General features: G+C 35.8%; 2 protein-coding genes across 3 annotated transcripts; both read right to left on the bottom strand.

Moving 5' to 3' along the window:
* Positions 1 to 399: 399 nt before the first annotated feature.
* Positions 400 to 6,791, bottom strand: LOC133317850 (uncharacterized). Of its 2 annotated transcripts, none has more exons than XM_061519730.1 (9): positions 6,308 to 6,791; positions 4,624 to 4,733; positions 4,034 to 4,102; positions 3,793 to 3,908; positions 3,639 to 3,693; positions 2,053 to 2,173; positions 1,662 to 1,709; positions 1,367 to 1,461; positions 400 to 934 (listed from the first exon to the last, which is right to left on the bottom strand). In XM_061519730.1, exons 1-9 carry the CDS (start codon positions 6,378 to 6,380, stop codon positions 833 to 835), a joined length of 789 nt encoding a protein of 262 aa, XP_061375714.1. In that variant the 5' UTR covers positions 6,381 to 6,791; the 3' UTR covers positions 400 to 832. The 2 variants fall into 2 exon arrangements, with proteins under 2 accessions (XP_061375714.1, XP_061375715.1); XM_061519731.1 differs by lacking the exon at positions 6,308 to 6,791 and adding an exon at positions 5,955 to 6,060.
* A 5,257-nt stretch (positions 6,792 to 12,048) lies between these two features.
* On the bottom strand, positions 12,049 to 14,630 carry LOC133317851 (uncharacterized). Its single transcript, XM_061519732.1, has 3 exons — positions 14,121 to 14,630; positions 12,960 to 13,971; positions 12,049 to 12,644 (listed from the first exon to the last, which is right to left on the bottom strand). Exons 1-3 carry the CDS (start codon positions 14,628 to 14,630, stop codon positions 12,049 to 12,051), a joined length of 2,118 nt encoding a protein of 705 aa, XP_061375716.1.
* Between the last annotated feature and the right edge of the window lie 5,973 nt (positions 14,631 to 20,603).

Here is a 20,603-nt window from a genome sequence, read left to right as displayed (position 1 = left end):
TCCACGGGCAAAACTTACCCTTCAAATACCTATTATAACCAATTAAAGATCTCATCTCAACTTTAAAACATATCAAGTAGGTGTTTTGTTTATACTAAATTGTTTTCATATGTCAAGTACGATATTTATGTCTTTCAAGACATTTTTAATAAAAAATAACAAAAGCTCGACCCCTGTATTGGTTAATGATAAAAATTGTAGATCCTCACTTAATACCTTACCCATGCATAAATCAAGTAATTTAGACGAGTTGTCGAATAGAGCATCCCAAGATAATAAAAGGGAATAGACGTGTTACAGTCAGTTATAACTATATTATCAACTCCACAAAGATAAATTCGAGTGCTACCACAATTATGCCAAAAGGAAATTTTATTTACAAATAAATATGCAGCATTGATTCTATTACTCAAATATGAAGTATATTAACTCCTTTATAAACAAGGTCAGGAAGATGCAATCAATCTAAATACATTACTGCAAGCTGCACTTGCCCATTAATGGATCGCACGGAAATATCCAGGCAAAGTGGCAAACCACAAATCATTAAAATCTAATACCAAGAACATTTACATTTCAGACTCCTGGCAGCATCTCTGCCAGCAATATCATCCATCAAATAGATTAAAAGCTTAAGTATTGCACCTCAAACCTTGTTGACATCACGTTTAAGGCTTTAAGCTCACATCATCTCACAAGTTTTAGTTCAGTCATGCCGAAATGTTATCAGATGCTGAATTGACAGCAGTGAAAATTATAATAGGAGCATCACATGGTGTACAAAAGTCTTTCAGCTAAAATTAGGAGACTGACAGGTTTTTGGGACTGATATCTATCGTGAAAGTAGTTTGTATGAGGGTAAATCTTCAAGCCGCGCTATGTCTTCAAGGAGAAGTTCTTTCTCCAGCTGACGTCGTGTGGATTTCATCACTGCCTGTAGGAACATAAAGTAATAGGTATATAAGCAAAGACAGTTACTAGCATTCTAAAGCAGGGAAGTAAAGTTCAGCTGCTAAGAAACAAGATCAGGATCAACTCAAAAAAAATCTCTTAATTTAAATAATGATACGGATTATTTCCCCCAGATCATATTTTGTTAAAAAAAAGGACCATGACAGTCACCCAATAAAGTGGCCATGCAGAGCACTTACTCTTTGCTCAAAATTATGAAATCATTTTAGTCTTTAATTCCAAGATATCTTCCCTCCATATCAAGGGATGCATAAGTATTTATTGATTTCCTATTCTTGCATGCTTTCTTCTTCCACCCTTCCTTCTTAACAAACTACTACACAAGTTAAATTTACTTGTGCCGTAACCTTCTCCTATTTCTACAGAACGCTCTGAGAGATTAAAGAATACTTACATTAAAATCCATGTATGAGGCACGCATAGAAAGCCATTGATTGTCCATCAGCTTAAAAGTTATGCAATAAAGAAGATCAAAAGCTGATTCATTTTCTGTCAGATAAACAAGAATGGATTTAGTTACTTAAAACAGAAAGCTAGGACAAAATGAAGACTGCAACTTGCAAGTAAAAGCTATAATCTTGTGAATAAAAGTTTTTCATTATGACTAAGTTCCAACCTTCCCTGATTCACCTTCCAAATTCAAAAAACAAAAATAAACAGATCAAAAGGCAGGGGGCAGTTCAGGCTACCTGCAATAAGTTTTAGGAAAGTTGCTCCCACAAGTGTGCGTGGCTTGACTGTAAAGGTAAAGCACATTATTATTAGATAACTGTTGCTGATCCAGATACTGAATCAAGTTATTACAATATGGCACCATCAATGATCCAGATGGTGATAAATATTGACCTTTGTTATACCAATTTATGTAGAAATAAATGGCAAATAAGCATGTCAGCATATAAAATTGAAAGAGCACCTTAAATTTAAAGTAGTTTCACCTTGGTGGTGCTCTATGAAATTGACATAACGCAATTCAGTAATAAAAGAGCCCATAGATATAGGCAGCAACCCAATTCTTCATTTTGTGCATGATAAATACTGAGGATAAAAAAAGTTAAAATAACAAGAGAAGTAACAAACCTGCTTCAAGATCGAGCATCTGAATCAGCATGAATGTGATGTTAACACCAGCAACAGCAAATGGGTATTCCCACACTGATCGATCTCCTTCCTGCTTCCGTAAAAGATCCTGGAATGATTTCTACAAAATAAAGAAGTTTTAAGTTTTATGATAGAGAGACATGCATGGCAACAATTGATTAAATTTAAGGTTGACCAGAAAATTTTAGTAGTTCTTGGGGATCAAACCAATACTTGATTAAAAAGACAAACCAATGGTGTAACAAGGGTCTCAATGAGAAGAAGGTAGAAAACGAATTTAAAATGGTTAGCCACGACGGTAAATTAAGGATGGACTGAAGGAATCAGGAGGTTTAAATACATGTCCTTTTGGAACCTTTGAAGTTGTTTTTCTGATGAAGATTAAGAGAGTTATTTTGCGTTTACTTAAGCTTTATATTTTTCATTTTTGGCAGATGTGGAGGAAGTGTTCAAGGAGTGTTTGGGGGCAGCTGTTGTATCTTCCTTTCCTGTTTTCTCTTTTGATTGCGTTTCTTGTAGAGCTTTTTCTTTTTGCTTTCTTTCAATTTTGTTTTTTCTTTCAGAGGATATCTTAGCCCCTCGTATCTTCATTTCCAATCTGATAATATTTCTTTTCTATCCAAAAAAACAAAAAACGAATCTACCTAAGCCCTGGGGCTGGAAGATTACAAGCATATGTCAGGTGCACATCAAGGGCTAAAAAAAAAACAAAATAAACAACTGTTCATTATAATGAAAAATGCAGCATACACTTTAGCAGTGAAAGAGTAAAAATATGCAAGGAAGCTAGGGATGGAAGCACACAAACAGAACACACCTTAATTTTTAAAACTACCAGTAAAACAAGAATTTCAACTTTTAAGGTATATTATAACAATTTATATAGTTCACATTGGTCCTGTGGGCCCAGGATTTGAGCTTCCTACAAATGGTGAATAATGAAGAAAAGTTTACCACTAAGTTGCATGACATCATATTTTAGATGACATTAATGGAGCAGGTGTAATTTGACAGTACCACTATCGAGAAAAACAAGATCAATTAATTAAACATCATTCTCGTTTATAATGTTAATAAGCAATATAACTTGCTAGACTCTCTCTCTGAAAGAAAAAGCAAGAGAATATACTAATATGGCCACAATTCATCTAACAAGGAGGAACTTCAAACACAAGAATTTTCTTCAGATCTGCATGGACATTTAGCTAAATTATTGACAATACTTTATTTCCTTCATCACAATTTACAGTTTGACTGAAATAATAACCCCTCGATTTCAAATAAATGACATTAAATATGGATGAACTCATTCTTCAAAACAATCCAAACCCAACAACAACACTACATCTACAGAAGTCACTTTTAATATTAGAAACGAAATGGCCTCTCTTTTTGGAAGAACTACTAATATAATTGCCTTGTTACTTTCTCCAGCTGTTCAGATGAGCTGTCATTCATAACATAGGGATTTCCATCATAAACTTTGATTTTGGTCAACCAAGTACTCTATTTATTACAATATCAGACAGAAAAAAGAGTGAACAAAACCAATGAACAAATCATACCGGGAAATTCCTAGCAAAGAACAGAAAATTTTCCAATGATATAAAACCACCACCCCTGCCAAATTATATACAAATAGAAATCATTAGCAACAATTAGTTAGAATAAACACAAGATCTGGCAGTGAATAAAAATAAAAATGAGGACAGTATCAACCTAAAATCTGTTGATGGATCCTTCCCTTGCCAACCCATTTCCTTCCACTGCTCAGATATCAAGCCATGGAGTTTTTCTTCAGGAAATGAAGCATTCCATAAAGCCCTAAGGGCATCCTAAAATATGTAAATTACAGTCTTAAGAGATTGAAGATTGCACATAAAGTAATAACCCATGAGAAGCGCAAAAATCTATGAATACATAGGTTGAAGTCTTCCATGTACGTCATAAAAAATATTACCTGGTGCTCAATTATAGAACTATCGTATGGAACATCTATACGACTCTGTAGCCTCTGCAAGCATTCCTCCTAAGAATTGGATATTCAACATTATGGGAATTTGTTGTAGCATAATTATAAACAACAATGTTCAATAGAAAAAATATGTAGAAACTGCTTCAGAACTTCAGGGCATAGAGGGAGCTCAAGTATCTTGCCAGCCACCACTAAACAGAACTGCTGATTAGCTATTGGAGGTCAAGATTCCCTCCAACAACTATATTTTCTGGCACCCCCTAACCATATACAGGATATGGAGAACAAACAAGAAAAAGAGCACATAACCAGAAAGACAATTGAACCCTAGTTTTGTTATTTGGTAAGACAGATCTTTCCATACAAATCTAAAATGCAAAATGTTGCTATTGCATACAGTTTAGAAGATGATTGTTGTATTTAAAAAAATTGAAGCATCCTTACTTCATCACACATGCTCTAAAATAAAATTTCCTTTTTCTTTTAGTTTTTGCAGGAAAGTGCCTACAGGGTAATTAACAGAAATGCTTAAACAGAAGCCGAGTATTGTGTTTCAGTAATTATACAAAAATTACCTGGGCTGGAGTTAAATCAAAAAAGCTAGAAGCATCACTATCTCTTCTCTGTGCACAGACACAAGACAGCCCTCTACCAAGCCATGCTGCTGATCCAGCCACAGCCTCAGCTGTAACAAAACAAAATTGCCCATCAAGGAAGACTCGACCCACTTTTATGCTACAAATTTCATCTTAAGTTGAAGGACAAACAAGCTGTATTTCAATTTTATTCATCCTCAGCACATGATCGTTTTTGTTCAGTTCAATTTTTACCGTAAAATCATAACCATGCAGCTCATTTGAACCACAATGGCATAAGAAACACATGGTTTGTCTCTTGTATTTCCTTTATATCAATGTATCACTATAAAAGTATTTTCATTGCATGAATTTAACATTTTCTTGCCAAATCTGATATGGAGGAAAAAGGACATAGCCAAATAACAAAATACAACTGCAAGGGGGGGACAAACTGGAATGGACAGCAAGCATATAATAATATGAAGAAAGTGAATGGTAATAAATGCTGTAAGTGGAAGAAGAATGTTAAATCTATATGCAGCAGCATTATATTTTTTATCTTAACAGTTTGCATAATTTACAATTTATTAATCAAATCCTCATAAAGGTAACTGGAATGCATCAAAATAAAAGAATAATATTAACTAAATTATGTAAAATTGGCCCAATCCATCTCCCCAGAATCCAACCCTTTCAGGGAGGCATAAGAAATTCTATTTCCACGCAAAAGACACAAACTGCCAATCATCCTTTAACAATTAGCAAGTAATTTGTCTGTGTTCCAAATCATTGCAAACTTAGGCTATACCTGGATGTAAATCCACATTCCACACCATCCCTCAAACATAGAAACATACATGATTAAGAGGGAGAGGGGGGGTACACTGAGCCAACGCAACATCGCTTAATCATAGAAAACTTCTACGTTGCTATAATTAGAATTTTCCACTATCAAAGCACTTCATCAGTACAGCTATGAATACCAGTTTCACACTTTCACCTACAACAGATGAAGAGTATTTGACAAGATATGAAAGTAGAGGTGCATTTCATGAACGCTAGATCTATGGGAAAAAATCCCCCATCATAAATCAAGCACTGGAAATAGAATTAATACTCAATTGAACGCTCTAAAATGATCAAACGTGGATGCCAGAAAGTAGCATCTTCCATAGCGAAACCTTCCACACCTCTCAATCAAACAAGAGCAAAAGAAAGAGAGAGTCTAATTTGTGTCGGAAAATTATACAAAATAATTTGCTACTTATATTAAAAATAAAAAAAATACTGTATTGAAAAGCAGTTGGTGTACAAATGAATTTACCCACCAACGCAAGTTAGAATATCAGCAAACATCACGCAACATTAAAAAAATAAAACTCGGGTTATGATCATCCTATTATATAACATGGTTCGATCTCGGTTCGCAGATCTGTGCTTCATAATATATATATATATATATATATATATATATATATATATATAGAGAGAGAGAGAGAGAGAGAGAGAAAAAAGTATACAAAAAAAAGGTACTACTGGTACAACAACTTTGTGAAAGTGAAATAAAAACGATAGAGAAAAAAATAAAAAAGAGAGAGCAGGAGCGAAAATAACGAAAAAATAAATAAATAAACGAGAAAATTCGACATATTCATTTTATTTTATTTCTTGAAATTTTTACCAGAATTTGAATGGCAGGTTTCTCCTTGCGGAATCCTCCTAACAGCGACGAATGAGCCACCTCTATCATCCATTTTTTCTTTTTTTTTCTTCTTTTTTATTTCTACTACTACAACACTATAATCACCCTAGAATCTCTCATTTTCCCGGAAAATCTTCCCCTGGACAATCCGAAGAAACTGAAAAACGCCAATCAATGATGCGTAAACCAGATCAAAACTACAACCTCAAATGCCGCCGAACCGGATCAAATCCGAGCAAGAAATGGCTTGATGGCATCAGAAAGATAACGTAATCGAACTGAATCGGATTGAAGACTTTCTCGGGAAACAAACAATGAAAAAGAGTAAGAATCTGAAACGAAGTGTGAAGAGATTTGGGGGGGAAAGGAGGATTTTAGGATTAGGGTTATAGAGATCTAAGAGTAGAAATGGAAGGAACACAACTACAATGACAGTTACAGGGAGGAGCTGTGACTGTGTGTCTCTTACACAAAGGGGGGTGCGTGGGTTTTTTTGGAAATGGATCCATTTAAAAATGACGATGTCACGTGTCACCTGAGAGATCTTAATTATTAATAATCAAATAATGTGATAATGATGTAATTTTTTATTCTTATATTTTTTTTTCTCTTTTTTTATTATTATTGAGATAGGTTATTGTGTCTACTCTCATTTTGTCTACCTTTATCTACCCCTCTCAACATCATTGGATTAGAATCTCATCTAACGGTTCAGATTCAAAAGATAAATAAAACCATTTTACTCTTTTTTCTCTCTCTCTAACTTCACTCTTTCTCTCTCTAACTCCACCATTTCTCTCTCCTCACTTGTGTGCGATGAAGAGGCTTTTTGACCTTAGTAGTGTCATTTTCGTAAAGTTTTACCGGAATAATTTCTTGGTCAAACATATTACCTATATAATGCATAAAGACGCGATACTGTGGGAATCACTTTAGGACGTGACACTTTAGCAACCGCGTCCTTTGCATTTGTTCTTGACCACTGGAACGTGATACTCTGGCAATCACGTCCTATTCCCAAGACCACTGGAACGTGATACCCTGGCAATCACATCTTATTCCCAAGACGCGGTACACTCTCAGCCACATGTCAGTGGGTCCCATCCCAAAAAGAATTCAACAAGAAGCGGTAGTGTATAAGCCGCGTTCCAGGTTACAAGTCAAGTCAAAGCCAAACAGATATATGTGTTTCACCTAAAATTTAGGCATATTGATATATTCATTGTAAAAGAGTACATAAAATCTAATAAATTCAATAATACCCAATCTTATACCCCTGTTTCGTGTTTGGTCTGCTTTCCCGATTTTCAATATGTGAAAGAAACAATTTAATCCAAATTTTTTAATGATTTATATTAAGGTAAAAAAAAAATAGAATCTATGCAAATTCATACTTCAAGCCCAAAGGGCTTTTGTATGAGTGAGTGTGTAAGTGAATAATATAAACTATTATAAAGACCTTCATCCAACACCTTAAAATTATAATTATTATAATTTTATTGTTAGTAAATTTCTAAATTAATTATTCTCTGGTTTAAGAGTTAGTCTTCTAACCAGTAAAGAATAAATTGCTAGCAACTATAAAAACCATTTTGTACGAAAATGACTTGTCGCTTTTATTGAATTTTTTGAACTCTTTTACCGTGAATATATCAATATGTCTAAATTTTAGGTGAAATATATATATATCTGCTTGACTCCGACTTGACTTGTAACCTGGAACGCGGCTTATACACTACCGCTTCCCGTTGAATTCTTTTTGGGATGGGACCCACTGACATGTGGCTGAGAGGGTACCGCGTCTTGGGAATAGGACGTGATTGCCAGGGTATCACGTTCCAGGTCTTGGGAATAGGACGTGATTGCCAGGGTATCACGTTCCAGTGGTCAGGAACAAATGCAAAGGACGCGGTTGCTAAAGTGTCACGTCCTAAAGTGATTCTCACAATACCGCGTCGTTATGCATTATATAGGTAATATGTTTGACCAAGAAATTATTCCGGCAAAACCTTATGAAAATGACACTACTAAGGTCAAAAAGCCCGATGAAGAAGACGTCCAAGTCTACATTTTACGATTACGAAAATATTCATCCTTTGTCCATGCACTTGTACTCTGAGAAGGGCTGAATTGGAAAAGAACAAGTTAATTGGAGTATATAAATTAAAGTGATAGAATTTGCCAGAGCATGTTAGGGTTCATGTAGCACGTTCCGTCTCAGAATGAAATTGATAACTTTGTCCTTTTCCCATCTTAGGGTGGTTTCTGTATATATAGATTTTTGATTTTGTTGCCTTTTTACGACGGTGTTGCTTGTCGATGACTGATCCCATCTTTGTGCAGAATATGGGCCTCGCTGAAACCTAAACCAACAGAGATGGGAAAGGGCTTTTTGATTCCATTAAATAGACTCTCCCTCTCTCATTCCAAATGTGATCTAACAAACGTAGTGTTAAACGATTCGATCTGGTTTTATTTACCTTTGTTTCAACCCAAACAACCCTAATTATTCAACGCCCTAAATTATGGCTTATTTTCTTCTAAGGGTAACAAAAGCAGAGTACTATAGAAATTTATATTTTCTTCTTCTTTTCTTCGAGGATGATAATATTGGATACTCAATTCTGAGTTTATGCACGAATACTGTGGTGTTTGCAGCTTTCGAATCTTTAATAATATTTGTCATTCCTGTTTTTTTAACAAAGAAAAAGATGATGTCATATTATTTGTTCTTGCTTGCATCGTAGTTCTTTTTAATATTTTGGTTTCTTTTTTCTTTTTAATCTGTGGATGTTAAGGCATGAATTCTACCATCGATTTTGTTTCTTAGCAACGTATCTGGTTTCCAGTGGGAGAGATATTTGCAAGTACGTTTTCTTCATCGCAAGCAAGGGAGGAGAGAATAAGGGTGGAGTCAGAGAGAGGGGGAAGAAGAGTGAAGTTAGAGAGAGAGAAAAAGAGTAAAAGGGTTTTATTTAACTTTTGAATCTGAACCGTTAGATGAGATTGTAATCCAACGATGTTGAGAGGGGTAGGTAAAGGTAGGCAAAATGGGAGTAGGCACAATAATCTATCCCATTATTATTAACTCACCCATGTATAGTTATAATTGTGCCATATGAAATGGTCATGTTAATTAGCACATACGAGGATTCACTTCCGGGTTTTAAAAAATATATATATATATTTTGTGGAATTGTTTTTACAATTATTTTATGAAGAAATAAGTAGAATAGATATGAAAAAATGAATGGATGATATTTTATCTCTTATTTTATAAAATAAAAAAATATTAAAGAAAAAACTTGTTTTCTTTATTTTAATTTGAAAGGTGAAGATATTCCAGTGTGATGGTGGCGATGACAATAATTGTGAAAATTGTAACGACTAAAACGGCTCTAATAACAATAGTAGTTTGAAGAAAAAAAAAAGGGTTTGTTTTTTCTAAAGTTACTTTAGATAACTTTATCTAATGTTCATCGAAACGACGTCGTTTTGGGGCGAAAATCATGGTATTTTTGTAATTTTAATTTATTTCAGGTTTATAATAGTCTTTATCATTCTAATTTTTTAATTTTTCAACCCCAAAACGACGTCGTTTTGATGAACATTAGACAAAGTTATCTAAAGTAACATTAGATACTTTTTTCCCAAAAATAAATAAAGAATTCATGAAAAACAAAGTAATTAAGTTGAAAAACAAAGTAATTCCTTTATTTATTGAGGACGAAATCCACCGGCACAAAATAAAAAGTGAGCTCCATCTTATTTTTTTCTCTTTTTTCTTTATGATTTCTTTCTCTCAAATATTTTGTGTTGAAGCAGAAACCGGCAAACATTATTTGCCCTTCCTATAAAGGAAAATGATATTGTAACAATCAAGTTGTGTCACTACCATATTATTACCAATCACCAATTATCTCACCGTTAGATCGATTATGTGAATTCAACAATTATATTTATTTTTATTTTTATATGGTCATGATTTTCCATATTTAAAGTGAAAGCATTAAATATGAGAAATCATAACCATACAAAGGTGAAAATAAATATAAAGTATTAAATATGAGAAATCATGACCATACAAAGATGGAAATAAATATAACTGTTGGATCAACATAATCGATCTATCGGTGAGATTAATTGGTAATAACTTGTAGTAACACAACTTGGTTGTTACAATATCATTCTCCTTATATAAATGAAAACTATTACTCTCCTTCTACATAAAATAATTTGGTTTATGCTCTCTTACTTCAATTTTTATATCTCATCTTTTTTCTTTTTTCTTTTTTGTAATGATAAAATCCACTTATTTTCTCTCTACAACATAAAATAAAATACATATCAAGGAAAGTAATAAAGCCCTATGTAAATATATGAATGGATTTTGTCAGGTCTTTGACACATGAAGTGAGGTATTACCATAATGTGTAGATGTGATGAGCCACCAGTGTGCATGTAATTTCATGTTTATGCTTTTATGTTTTTTTTTTGGATAACAGAGGAAAATAAAACCAAAAACAACACCTAGCTACAGATCCATCTAGGAACAACACATCCCTTAATATCCTTGGACAGGAACGGGAGGCAAACATAGGGAGGAACGTCAAATAATGATGTTTCCCAACCAAGCAAAAGGGCCTCACCAGCCAAACAGTCGGCAACAGAATTACCCTCTCTAAAGGAATGAGAAAGCTTTATCTCCCACGGATTTCTCAACAGGATCCGAATCCTATTAACCAGAGAAGACCATGGACTGTGAGCCACACTGCCTTTAGTAACGAGTTGGATGACAGAAAGAGAATCACATTCCACCCAAAGCTTAGGGAACCTCCTGCTCCAAGCGAGATCCAGCCCAACAAACAGACCCCATAGTTCAGCTAGAAAAGAATTGCCACAGCCCAGGAATTTAGAGAAGCCCAAAAGCCAAGCACCTTCGCTGTCTCTGAACACTCCACCACAACCCATCTTTTTGGAATCTTGAGTGCAAGCACTGTCCGTGTTCAGCTTAATCCAAAGAGGTTCCGGTGGGCACCATTTGACCAGAATCTCCTCCTTCTGGTTCGGATGGATTCCCGCTTTGCGGAGAGTAGAATCAGCATAATCCATGTTGGAGACAAAAAGACTAGCACGGCTACTGATCCCAAATTGGCTAGAAGAGGTACCCCTAAAAATAAGGTTATTACGCTCTTGCCAGATGAGCCAACAGGTGACCCCAAACAGTTTAGGCCAGCAAGCGACTCTGTTTTTTATCCCGGAAAAGGAGAGATTAGACATCATCCAGTCAAGAAAAGAATGGTGATAGCTGCTACGATAGAAATAAGTGGCTCCGTGTTGCACCCAAATGGGCCTCACCTAAAGGCAGTCCATAAAAATATGGAAATTATCTTCATTCAGACTCCCACATCTAGGGCACACATTGGAAGAGGATAAACCACACTTGAACCTGTTGGAGTTATTCAAGAGCTTGTCACCAAGTAAGAGCCAAAGGAACATTCGCACTTTATTGGCCCCCTCCCAATTCCAAGCTAGTTTCCAAACAAACCCATCAGCAATAGGAGAAGGAGGATGAAGAAGCTTGTAGGCTGAGCTAACATGAAAGCTCCCATTCTTAGAGAGATCCCAGATGACCCTATCAAGGTCGTTGTCGGGCTGAGGAGGCAATAGCCAGCAATGATATCAAGGACCTGCGTAGGGAGTAGATGCTGAAACTTACCCTAATCCCAAGACCCCGAATTAGTAGAAGCATCCGCCACCTTCCAATCCATGAAGTCGTCGGGGATGGGAGCACAAGCCTTGGATTCCAGCAAAGCTAAGTTAGGAAGCCATCGATCAGTCCAAAACTTAGTATTAATCCCATCACCGATGAGGATTCTAGAACCGGCCTGAATATCCCCCCAAGACTTTGTAATACCCCTCCACAAATTCGACACATTACTTCTAATTGAGAGGAAAGTAATGAGGTCCTCACCAACCCCGTATTTGTTCCTTAGCACATGAACCCATAACGCATCCGAGTTGGTTAGTAACCCATGGCCAAGTTTCATCACAAAGGCCTTGTTGAAAGAACACAGGGACCTCAGATTCAGACCCCCTTCCTCCTTGGGAGAGCATAACTTTTCCCAATTAACAAGATGCACCCTCCTACGGGAAGCCGAAGATCCCCAAACAAAACTTCTCGTGTGTTTTTCCAAGTCATGGCAGATTAAGGCAGGGAGCACCGAAGTTTGCATGGAGTAGGTGGGAAGAGCCGTCAAGACCAAAGAGGCTAAAGTGACTCTACCAGCTAGCGAGAGCATTCCAGGAATTGAGCCTGCTACTCACCCTTCCAAAATATGAGAAAAAAAGCTTCTAGATACCCTACCATGATGCATATGAATACCTAGGTACTTTCCAAGGTTCCTTGTGACTATGAACCCGAGAACATTACAGATCTCTTCCCTTCTACCATTGCAGACATTTCTTGAAAAAAATACTCTAGTTTTTTCATCGCTCACCTTCTGATCAGATGCATCACAGAAGCTGTGAATAATATGAGAAATATTGGAGGCCTGGTCGTAGGAGGCTTATGAAAAAAGCAAAATATCATCTGCAAAAAATAAATGAGAAATAGGAGGACCTCTCTTACCAAGAGCAATCGGCTTCCAACTGCCAGCTTGTGAGGCTGAATTAATTAGATGACCTACTCTTTCCACACACAAAACAAAAAGGTATGGAGATAAGGGGTCCCCTTGCCTAATGCCTTTGGAAAGTTTAAAGTCACCAGTTGTATTGCCGTTCCAGAGCAGGTTCATTGTGGAGGAAGAGACACAACTATCAATCAGCCTGATCAGGATATCAGGAAGGCCCAAATCAATGAGAGTATCATGAATAAACTGCCAATTAAGGCGATCGTAAGCCTTCTCAAGATCCAGCTTAATGGCCATCCACCCCTTGGCACATTTCCTCTTCTTCATTGAATGAACAACTTCCTGGGCAATAATTACATTATCAGAACCATGCCTACCCGAGATAAAGCTACACTGGTTTGGGGAAATCCAAGAAGGCATAAAATCTTTGAGGCGATTAGCTAACAACTTGGTAAGAATCTTGTAGGAAACGTTGCACAAGCTAATAAGACGGAAATTCGAAATGGAGTCAGGGCATTCTGTTTTTGGAATAAAGCAAATGAGGGTTTGGTTAACCTCCTCAATGCGGTTCGGATCCGAGAAAAATGATCTGATAAGCGTGCAAATGGAATCCCTGACAGATTTCCACTGAGTTTGCAAGAAAAGTGCATGAATACCGTCCGAGCTCGGGGCCTTTAGCTTGCCCATGCTGAAAACCACCCTTCTAATCTCAATGTCATCAGGAACCAAGCTCAAAGACAAATTGACGTGTGGCTCAATCGTAGGAAACATGTTACTTAACGGGAAAGCCCGTCTAACACCAATGTCCTCAGCATATAAGCTAATGAAATAAGAAGTCGCTAGGTTAATAAGCTCCTCCGCGTCACTCACCCAACACCCTTCAATATTTTTTAGAGCTAGGATTTTATTTATACGCCTCCTAGAAATCGTAGATGCATGGAAGAACTTGGTATTTTTATCCCCATACTTCAACCAGTTACATCTGGACCTTTGGTACCAGACTAGCTCATCCTAAATAAGAATAACTTCAAGATCTCTCCAAAGTTTCTTCTGAAGGGAAAGCAAGCTATCGGTCGGACAGATTTGCAAATGATGGTCTAATCCCCTAAGACGAGCATAAAGCCTATTCTTTTCTCTCGTCTTGGCTGTGAAAATATTACGATGCCAATCGGAAACATTATGCTCAAAAGTGCTCCTAGTTTGGTTCCAGCCGACATTTGCCTCCCAACAACTGCTAACAATATTACCAAAGTCTTCCGATAGTAACCACCCCCCGCAAGAAACCGAAAGGGCTTAGAAAGCCTAGGCACCAAAGACTGAGGCTTGTTGACCAGAAGCATCGGTCTATGGTCAGAGCAGAAAAATGGCAAATGAGTAAGAATGCTATTGGGCCAAGCCAGGTTCCAAGACTCATTGGCACACGACCTGTCGAGACGCTCCTGGAGATGACCCCTCCTCCAAGTAAAAGAGGGGCCCTTGAAACCGATATCACTGAGGATACAAGAAAGGAGACATTGTTTGAAATCTAGAACACTCCTCCAGCAAATATCACTGCCCCCCACCTTCTCTGCAGATGCTAATACCGTGTTAAAGTCCCCAATAATGTTCCAAGGATCATTGTTCAGGGGGCACAGATCATCAAGATCAGACCAAAGACTTCGACGCTCCATAGCACTTGGACAGTCACTTCATTGTCGTCCCAAAGTAGCCAAATACCGCCAGACAGCCCCAAAGCATCCTGAATAAAAAACTGAGAAAAACCAAAATTCTTGGCTAGGGTACGAGCCTTATCACCCTTAGCCTTGGTTTCTAATAAGGCCAGGACCGTAATGCTGAATTTAAATTTAAGATCACGAATTAATGGAGGTAAGAATTTCTTGCCAACCCCTATGATATTCCATGAGCAAAAAATCATTAAAAAACTAAAACTACAAAAAGGACAGAAACACGTTGGGAAAGGCCCAACAAACAAAATTAGGGAAAAGAGACCCCTCCTAAGCCTGAGGGTCCCTGAACATCAGTCACAACTTCCTGCACTTGGGGAACAGAGATGGGTGGAGATAGCGCCTTTGAAGCCTCGAGATTGTGACCCACCTGAGCCTCCTTACCCTTATTTCCCATTGACTTTCCCTGCTTAGCTTGGTTCTCTAACACCAAAATGGTGTTAGTTTTAGCTACCCCCTTTCTGCTTTGTCCAGCATTACCACGTAAAGAGGGTTACATGGTGGAAGGGCCCACCACAACAGGAACAAACCTTTTGCTCCCAATGGCAGACTTTTTGCCTTTTAACCGTACCAAAGGCTGAGAGGAACCCTGCACACCACTTGACGCTCGAGGAAAGGTCAACTTAGCCGAGAAAGTGGGCACCTTCTTCCCTCCAGCGCTCTTGCTCAGAAGAGCAGGTACCTGGATAGACGATTTGTCTGGAAAAGATCCAAACCTAGTAACCTCTGACACCTTCTGCATGTCGACGGTATTGGGGGAACTTCCACACTGACCATCGGGATTCGTACCAGGAAAACTTCCCACCGGCCCGTCCTTTGGCCTGACCGGAACCGCCTTTGACCGCTTGCTTCCTGCCAGTTTCTAGATAACCATCCACGGCCCGAAGGCTTCGTCCGTCTTGTTGGTTTTCTAGATCGAAGTGGACTTCCCCACGTTGGAACTAGAGAGAGAAACCGACGAAGATGGACCCTGGACAACATCTACCCCAGACCCTTGTATGGGAATACCTTTTACACAGGCCTCCTTCTTATGGCCAAACTGGCCACAGGAGAAACAAACTCGATGCAAGCCTTCGTAGCCCACCATGAACACTCTAGTGCCAATGTTAAACTTTGAAACCAGGCTCTTACTCAGGTCGAGTTCAACACAGATTCGAGCGAATCTTGCTTTATCAGTAACTTCCCCAACCACTCCATCCGATGTTCTGAGAGAACTAATATCCACCTTCAAAGTCTTACCGAAGAAGTCCCTTATTCTACTAAGGTGATGGGAAGAATAAAGTTCAATCGGTAAGCCAGGAATTCTGAGCCACACTGCCTGTTTCCTCACCGTTTCATCATAAGGGTCGAACATGGGCCGCCACCTCTGTACCACCACGTAGTGACCGAAAACAATCCAAGGGCCTTCTTGCAAAACTCGGACGTAGTCCCTTTGATCCTGAAATTTGATCAGGAGAAACCCGTTGTCCAAAACAATGAATTCGAAAGTCCCCACAAGATTCCACAAACCCTGGAGTCTGGCCATGAGAAACATGGAGCCCACTCGCTTACCCAAAAGTTTGATAATGAGTGAATGGCTCCAATTCTTACAATCTTCTAGGTACATCTCCTTAGAGAGGTGGTAAGTAGGACAAAGAGGATCATCCTCACCAGTAGCACCCAAATCCTCAAAGAGGAAGGTACTCTCTTCCTCCAGATTCTGAGTCAACCAACTATCGTCCGTTGAGTCAGAAGGCAAAACACCGCCATTAAGGTGCAGTAACTTATCCTTATAGGATACTGTCTTCCTTTCCTTCAAAACTGCAGGAGGAAGCTCCTCAACGACAGTTAAGATCTCCTCTCCTAAGCTAGGCAGAGCCTGCCCACCCAAACATTGGGCCGAAGTTCGTCCCTCCACAACCCCTAGAGGACCCGGCACACTCCGCTCCAAAAGAACATCTTCCTCCACTGGCCCCAAACCATCCTCCCCCACCCTCCTAAGCAACTTCTCTGGCTTCTCTGACGAGAACTTCCTATGCGGCATCCTCCCCCCTATGCTTTTATGTTAAGGCTGAAAAATAATTTGGGAGAAATAAAGAGAGAGCATGTTCCCATTATCCTAAATATTTCATTAGTTAGGTAGCTCTACAATTTTATGTCTTTGGTGTCTAAAGTTAATATTTCATTAGGGAATATACGCAACAATATTATATCAACTAATGGATGCGAGACATTTACAAAAGAGTCAAACTCTATATGAGTTTTTTTGCAATAAACAGTACATTTTAAATGATTATTAGGAAAGTGACCTATATAACATGTATGTACGAAAAAAGAAAATTATTTGCAAAAAGGAGCAAGACAAATACTTATGAGATTATTAACGATTTATACAATTAATTATATTAGACTTGACTCTCTAAAAGTCTCCAATGGAATCGCCGGTTATCGCAATCGAATCATGATGGGACAATGAAACATCAAAAATAACGAAATTGAATTGGCATCCATGTTTATTTGGGGAAAAAACTGAAAAAGAATCATTTTATAGAAGGAAACTAATATTTGAAAACAAAGCGGATTTGGGAATCTATTAATTAAGGAATATATTGGCACCATATGTCATCCCTTTTAAAATGGTAACTCATATATTAATTTTAAAAATCATTAATAATATTAAAAATATTTGGTTTACCCTAAAGAACCAAAATAAAATAATTACTTAAAAATTTACTTACAAAAATTTATTTTTGGGCTTCATCGAGAAATCCTACTCCGATATATCCCTTGATGTAGTATAAAACTCAAAGTTAAGTCATTATTTAGAAAATGCATCTAGATTTGTTGATTTTAGAAAAATATTCTATTTTTCTTAATTTAATTTGATTTAATTTTAAAATTTTATATCATTAGGGAATTGCAATCAGAATAAACTTAATAAAAAAACAACATAATTGACAAGTTATTGATTCTAAAACCTAAACCCTAACAAAACAATAATTAAAAATATACTAGACCATTCAATTGTCACAACTAAGATATTCCAAGTAAAAGTCACAAGATTCATAAGCTGTCGCGACTCGATTAATCCCTTTTATTATTAAGAAAAAGAAAGTGAATTTTTATTTTTATTTTTAATAAAATAAAACACATACAACAATATAAAAAATTCATAATTTATCAACATGTGAAATAAAATAGATAAAGAAAAGACAATAAGCATAAATCCACACACAAAAATATTAACTAAAAAATAAAATAAATAAACGTACCTTTAATAATACGATACTTCATACGTGAAGCCGATTTGGGAAGAGCCATTACAATTCTAAAAAAAAAAAAAAAAATATGACACAGACTATATACTTAGTATTAAGCCCCAAATGTTGAAGCTTAATTTTTGGATGAGCTATAGGGTGCCAAAACACATAAGGAGAGATTTCTAGGTGGGGTAAGACATCTCCGATGTGAAACTTCAAGATGAAGGAGCAAAATTAGGATTTCAAATGAGATAGGTCAAGTCACGGTCTACCTTAAATAGGCTACTCCAAGTAAGGAAGGGTATTCGTGGTTTGGATTGGATCGGATCCAATCCTTTCGGTTTGAGTATGTAATCATTTATTTGTTTTGGAATTTTTTTCAAATCCGATCCGATCCAATCCAGTTCTTTTTTCGGTTTGGATTGTATTGGATCAGTTTTCAGTTTTTTGAAAAATTCTAAAATTTATTTTATGATTATTGTGCAAAAACATCTTTGGTATATATTGGCTTTGTAAAAAAAAAAATTTAAATACAGAAGCATCAGTAAACTATAATATAGTTTTTTTTTTGGACAATGAGATATGAAGCTCTAGATAGATAAAATTTTAATGAGATGTGACTAGGTTTTTTCTTGAGTTTAGTTGATGGGTTAATGGATCTTGGGTTTAAATTTTTTTTGGTTATGATTGGGGAAAGACCCAAGTAGGTAGAGGGAAATTAATATATTGGATCGGTTTGGATTGGATCGGTTTTCATCTATCAATCCGAAAACCGATCCAATCCAATTGAAGTTTGCGATTTTTTTTCGGTTTTCGATTTTCGCGGTTATCGATTTTTTGGTTCGGTTACCGCGGTTTGAATCGGTTTGGATCGGTTGATGAACACCCCTAACGCCAAGGTTGTTGAATCGCAATATATATTGTGTATTGTTTGGTCGATTTTTTGTATCATGTATTGTGAATCGTAAGATACAGAAATATAATAAAAAATAATTTAAAAATATATAATATAATTAATATCATATAAATCCAAATTCCAAAAAGGATTCATTAGAAAAATACATAAATAATTAAAGTGAAAATCAGTTGTTATTCATCTATCAATCATTAAGACTAATATTATCACTACTATTACTATCAACATCTATCAATGACATAACATAACTAATTCATCATCCTCTTCCAAAAAGAATCCTTTTAGGTTATTTTTAATTTAAATTGCAAATCAAATCTTTATTTCTTTTTTTATTAAAAATTACAAATTTTGATTTAATTTTTATTTCATATGACACATATATCGTATCGTAAGATACAGTATCGTATCATTTGATACAAATTCTTTTCTGATACACCCCACGATACGTAGCACTGGGCTTGTGAAGTATATTGTATCGTGTCATGTATCGTAAGATACTGATAACTATGGGCTAGGCCCATGTAAAATATTTTAAGCCTGAGTTGACTTACTAGCCTGATACAAACTAAGTTACAAGATTAACCTGACTTGTTTTTAAAAAATATAATGCTTGACCTAGTTGTTAAGCCTTCAAAACTAGCATATTGCACTATATAAATTATGTATTATGCTTTATTTTTTTATTTTTTTTTGATAACATATTATGCTTTATTTGTATGGAGAAGGATATACTTACCATAAAAAAATACAATCAACTTAATCACCGATGATTTCCGTCAATCTAACGGTTATAATTTATGGGAAATTATTGGGTTGCGTTTATTAATTAATTATTAATTCCCATAAATTATGACCGTTCGATTGACGAAAATCAATGGTGATTAAGTTGATTGTAAAAGTTGTAAATTTTTTTGGTGGTAAGTATATTCATCCCCTATTTTATTTGTATTGGGGAAGGATATTGTAACAACCAATTAGTGTTACTACCAATGAATTTCACCGTTAGATCAATTATATTGATCCAATGGTTATATTTATTTCCATCTTTATATGGTTATAATTCCTCATATTTAATACTTTATATTTATTTTCACCTTTGTATGGTTATAATTTCTCATATTTAATGCTTTCACATTAAATATGGAGAATCATAACCATACAAAGATGGAAATAAATATAATCGTTGGATCAACATAATCGATCTAACGGTGAAATTGATTAGTAGTAACTTTAGTAGTAATACTAATTGGTTGTTACAATATCATATCTTATTTGTATAATAGCTTAAATCACAACCCAAAATATTAACAATTTAACTGCGTTGTTGAAAATAAAAAATTCAATTGAATCAAATTGTATCGATTTTTTATTATATAATTAAATTTTGATTAATTTAAAGTAAATTAAAAATGTATAAGCACACACGCACACCCACACATAATAATAACAACAACAATAAATAAGTTTTCATAATATGTATATTTATATAACTTTTTATTATACTTAAAAAACAAACTTCATTTTCACTCTTACATTAAATATACATTATACAATTGACAATTAATTTATACTATTATTTAAAAGTCAAATTTATATTTAAGTGTGTTTTATAAAATTATTTGTATTCCCATTAAGAAATTATTTTAAACTTATATTTAATATATTTTAAGAAAATTATATTTATATACTTAAAATTTTAATAATTTGTATTTGTATTATTTTATTAAAATATATAACCCAAACTTATATTATAGGCTTAGAAGT

This window comes from Gastrolobium bilobum, unplaced genomic scaffold, assembly GCF_033153095.1.
Source record: "Gastrolobium bilobum isolate Gb01-03AN ecotype WA unplaced genomic scaffold, APGP_CSIRO_Gbil_v1 utg3341, whole genome shotgun sequence".
NCBI lineage: Eukaryota > Viridiplantae > Streptophyta > Magnoliopsida > Fabales > Fabaceae > Gastrolobium > Gastrolobium bilobum.
The sequence above is the reverse complement of the archived record's forward strand: the minus strand, read 5'-3'. Positions and strand labels throughout refer to the sequence as shown.

Coding starts and splice junctions, on each gene's coding strand:
- LOC133317851 (XM_061519732.1), bottom strand. CDS start 14,630: ATGGAGCGTCGAAGTCTTTGGTCTGATCTTGATGATCTGTGCCCCCTG. Junction 13,972..14,120: donor TAATGTTTCCGATTGGCATC/GTAATATTTTCA, acceptor ATTCTTATTTAG/GATGAGCTAGTCTGGTACCA. Junction 12,645..12,959: donor TTGGAAGCCGATTGCTCTTG/GTAAGAGAGGTC, acceptor GGTGAGTAGCAG/GCTCAATTCCTGGAATGCTC.
- LOC133317850 (XM_061519730.1), bottom strand. CDS start 6,380: ATGGATGATAGAGGTGGCTCATTCGTCGCTGTTAGGAGGATTCCGCAA. Junction 3,694..3,792: donor GATCCATCAACAGATTTTAG/GTTGATACTGTC, acceptor ATAATTTGGCAG/GGGTGGTGGTTTTATATCAT. Junction 1,462..1,661: donor TTTCCTAAAACTTATTGCAG/GTAGCCTGAACT, acceptor TTTATCTGACAG/AAAATGAATCAGCTTTTGAT.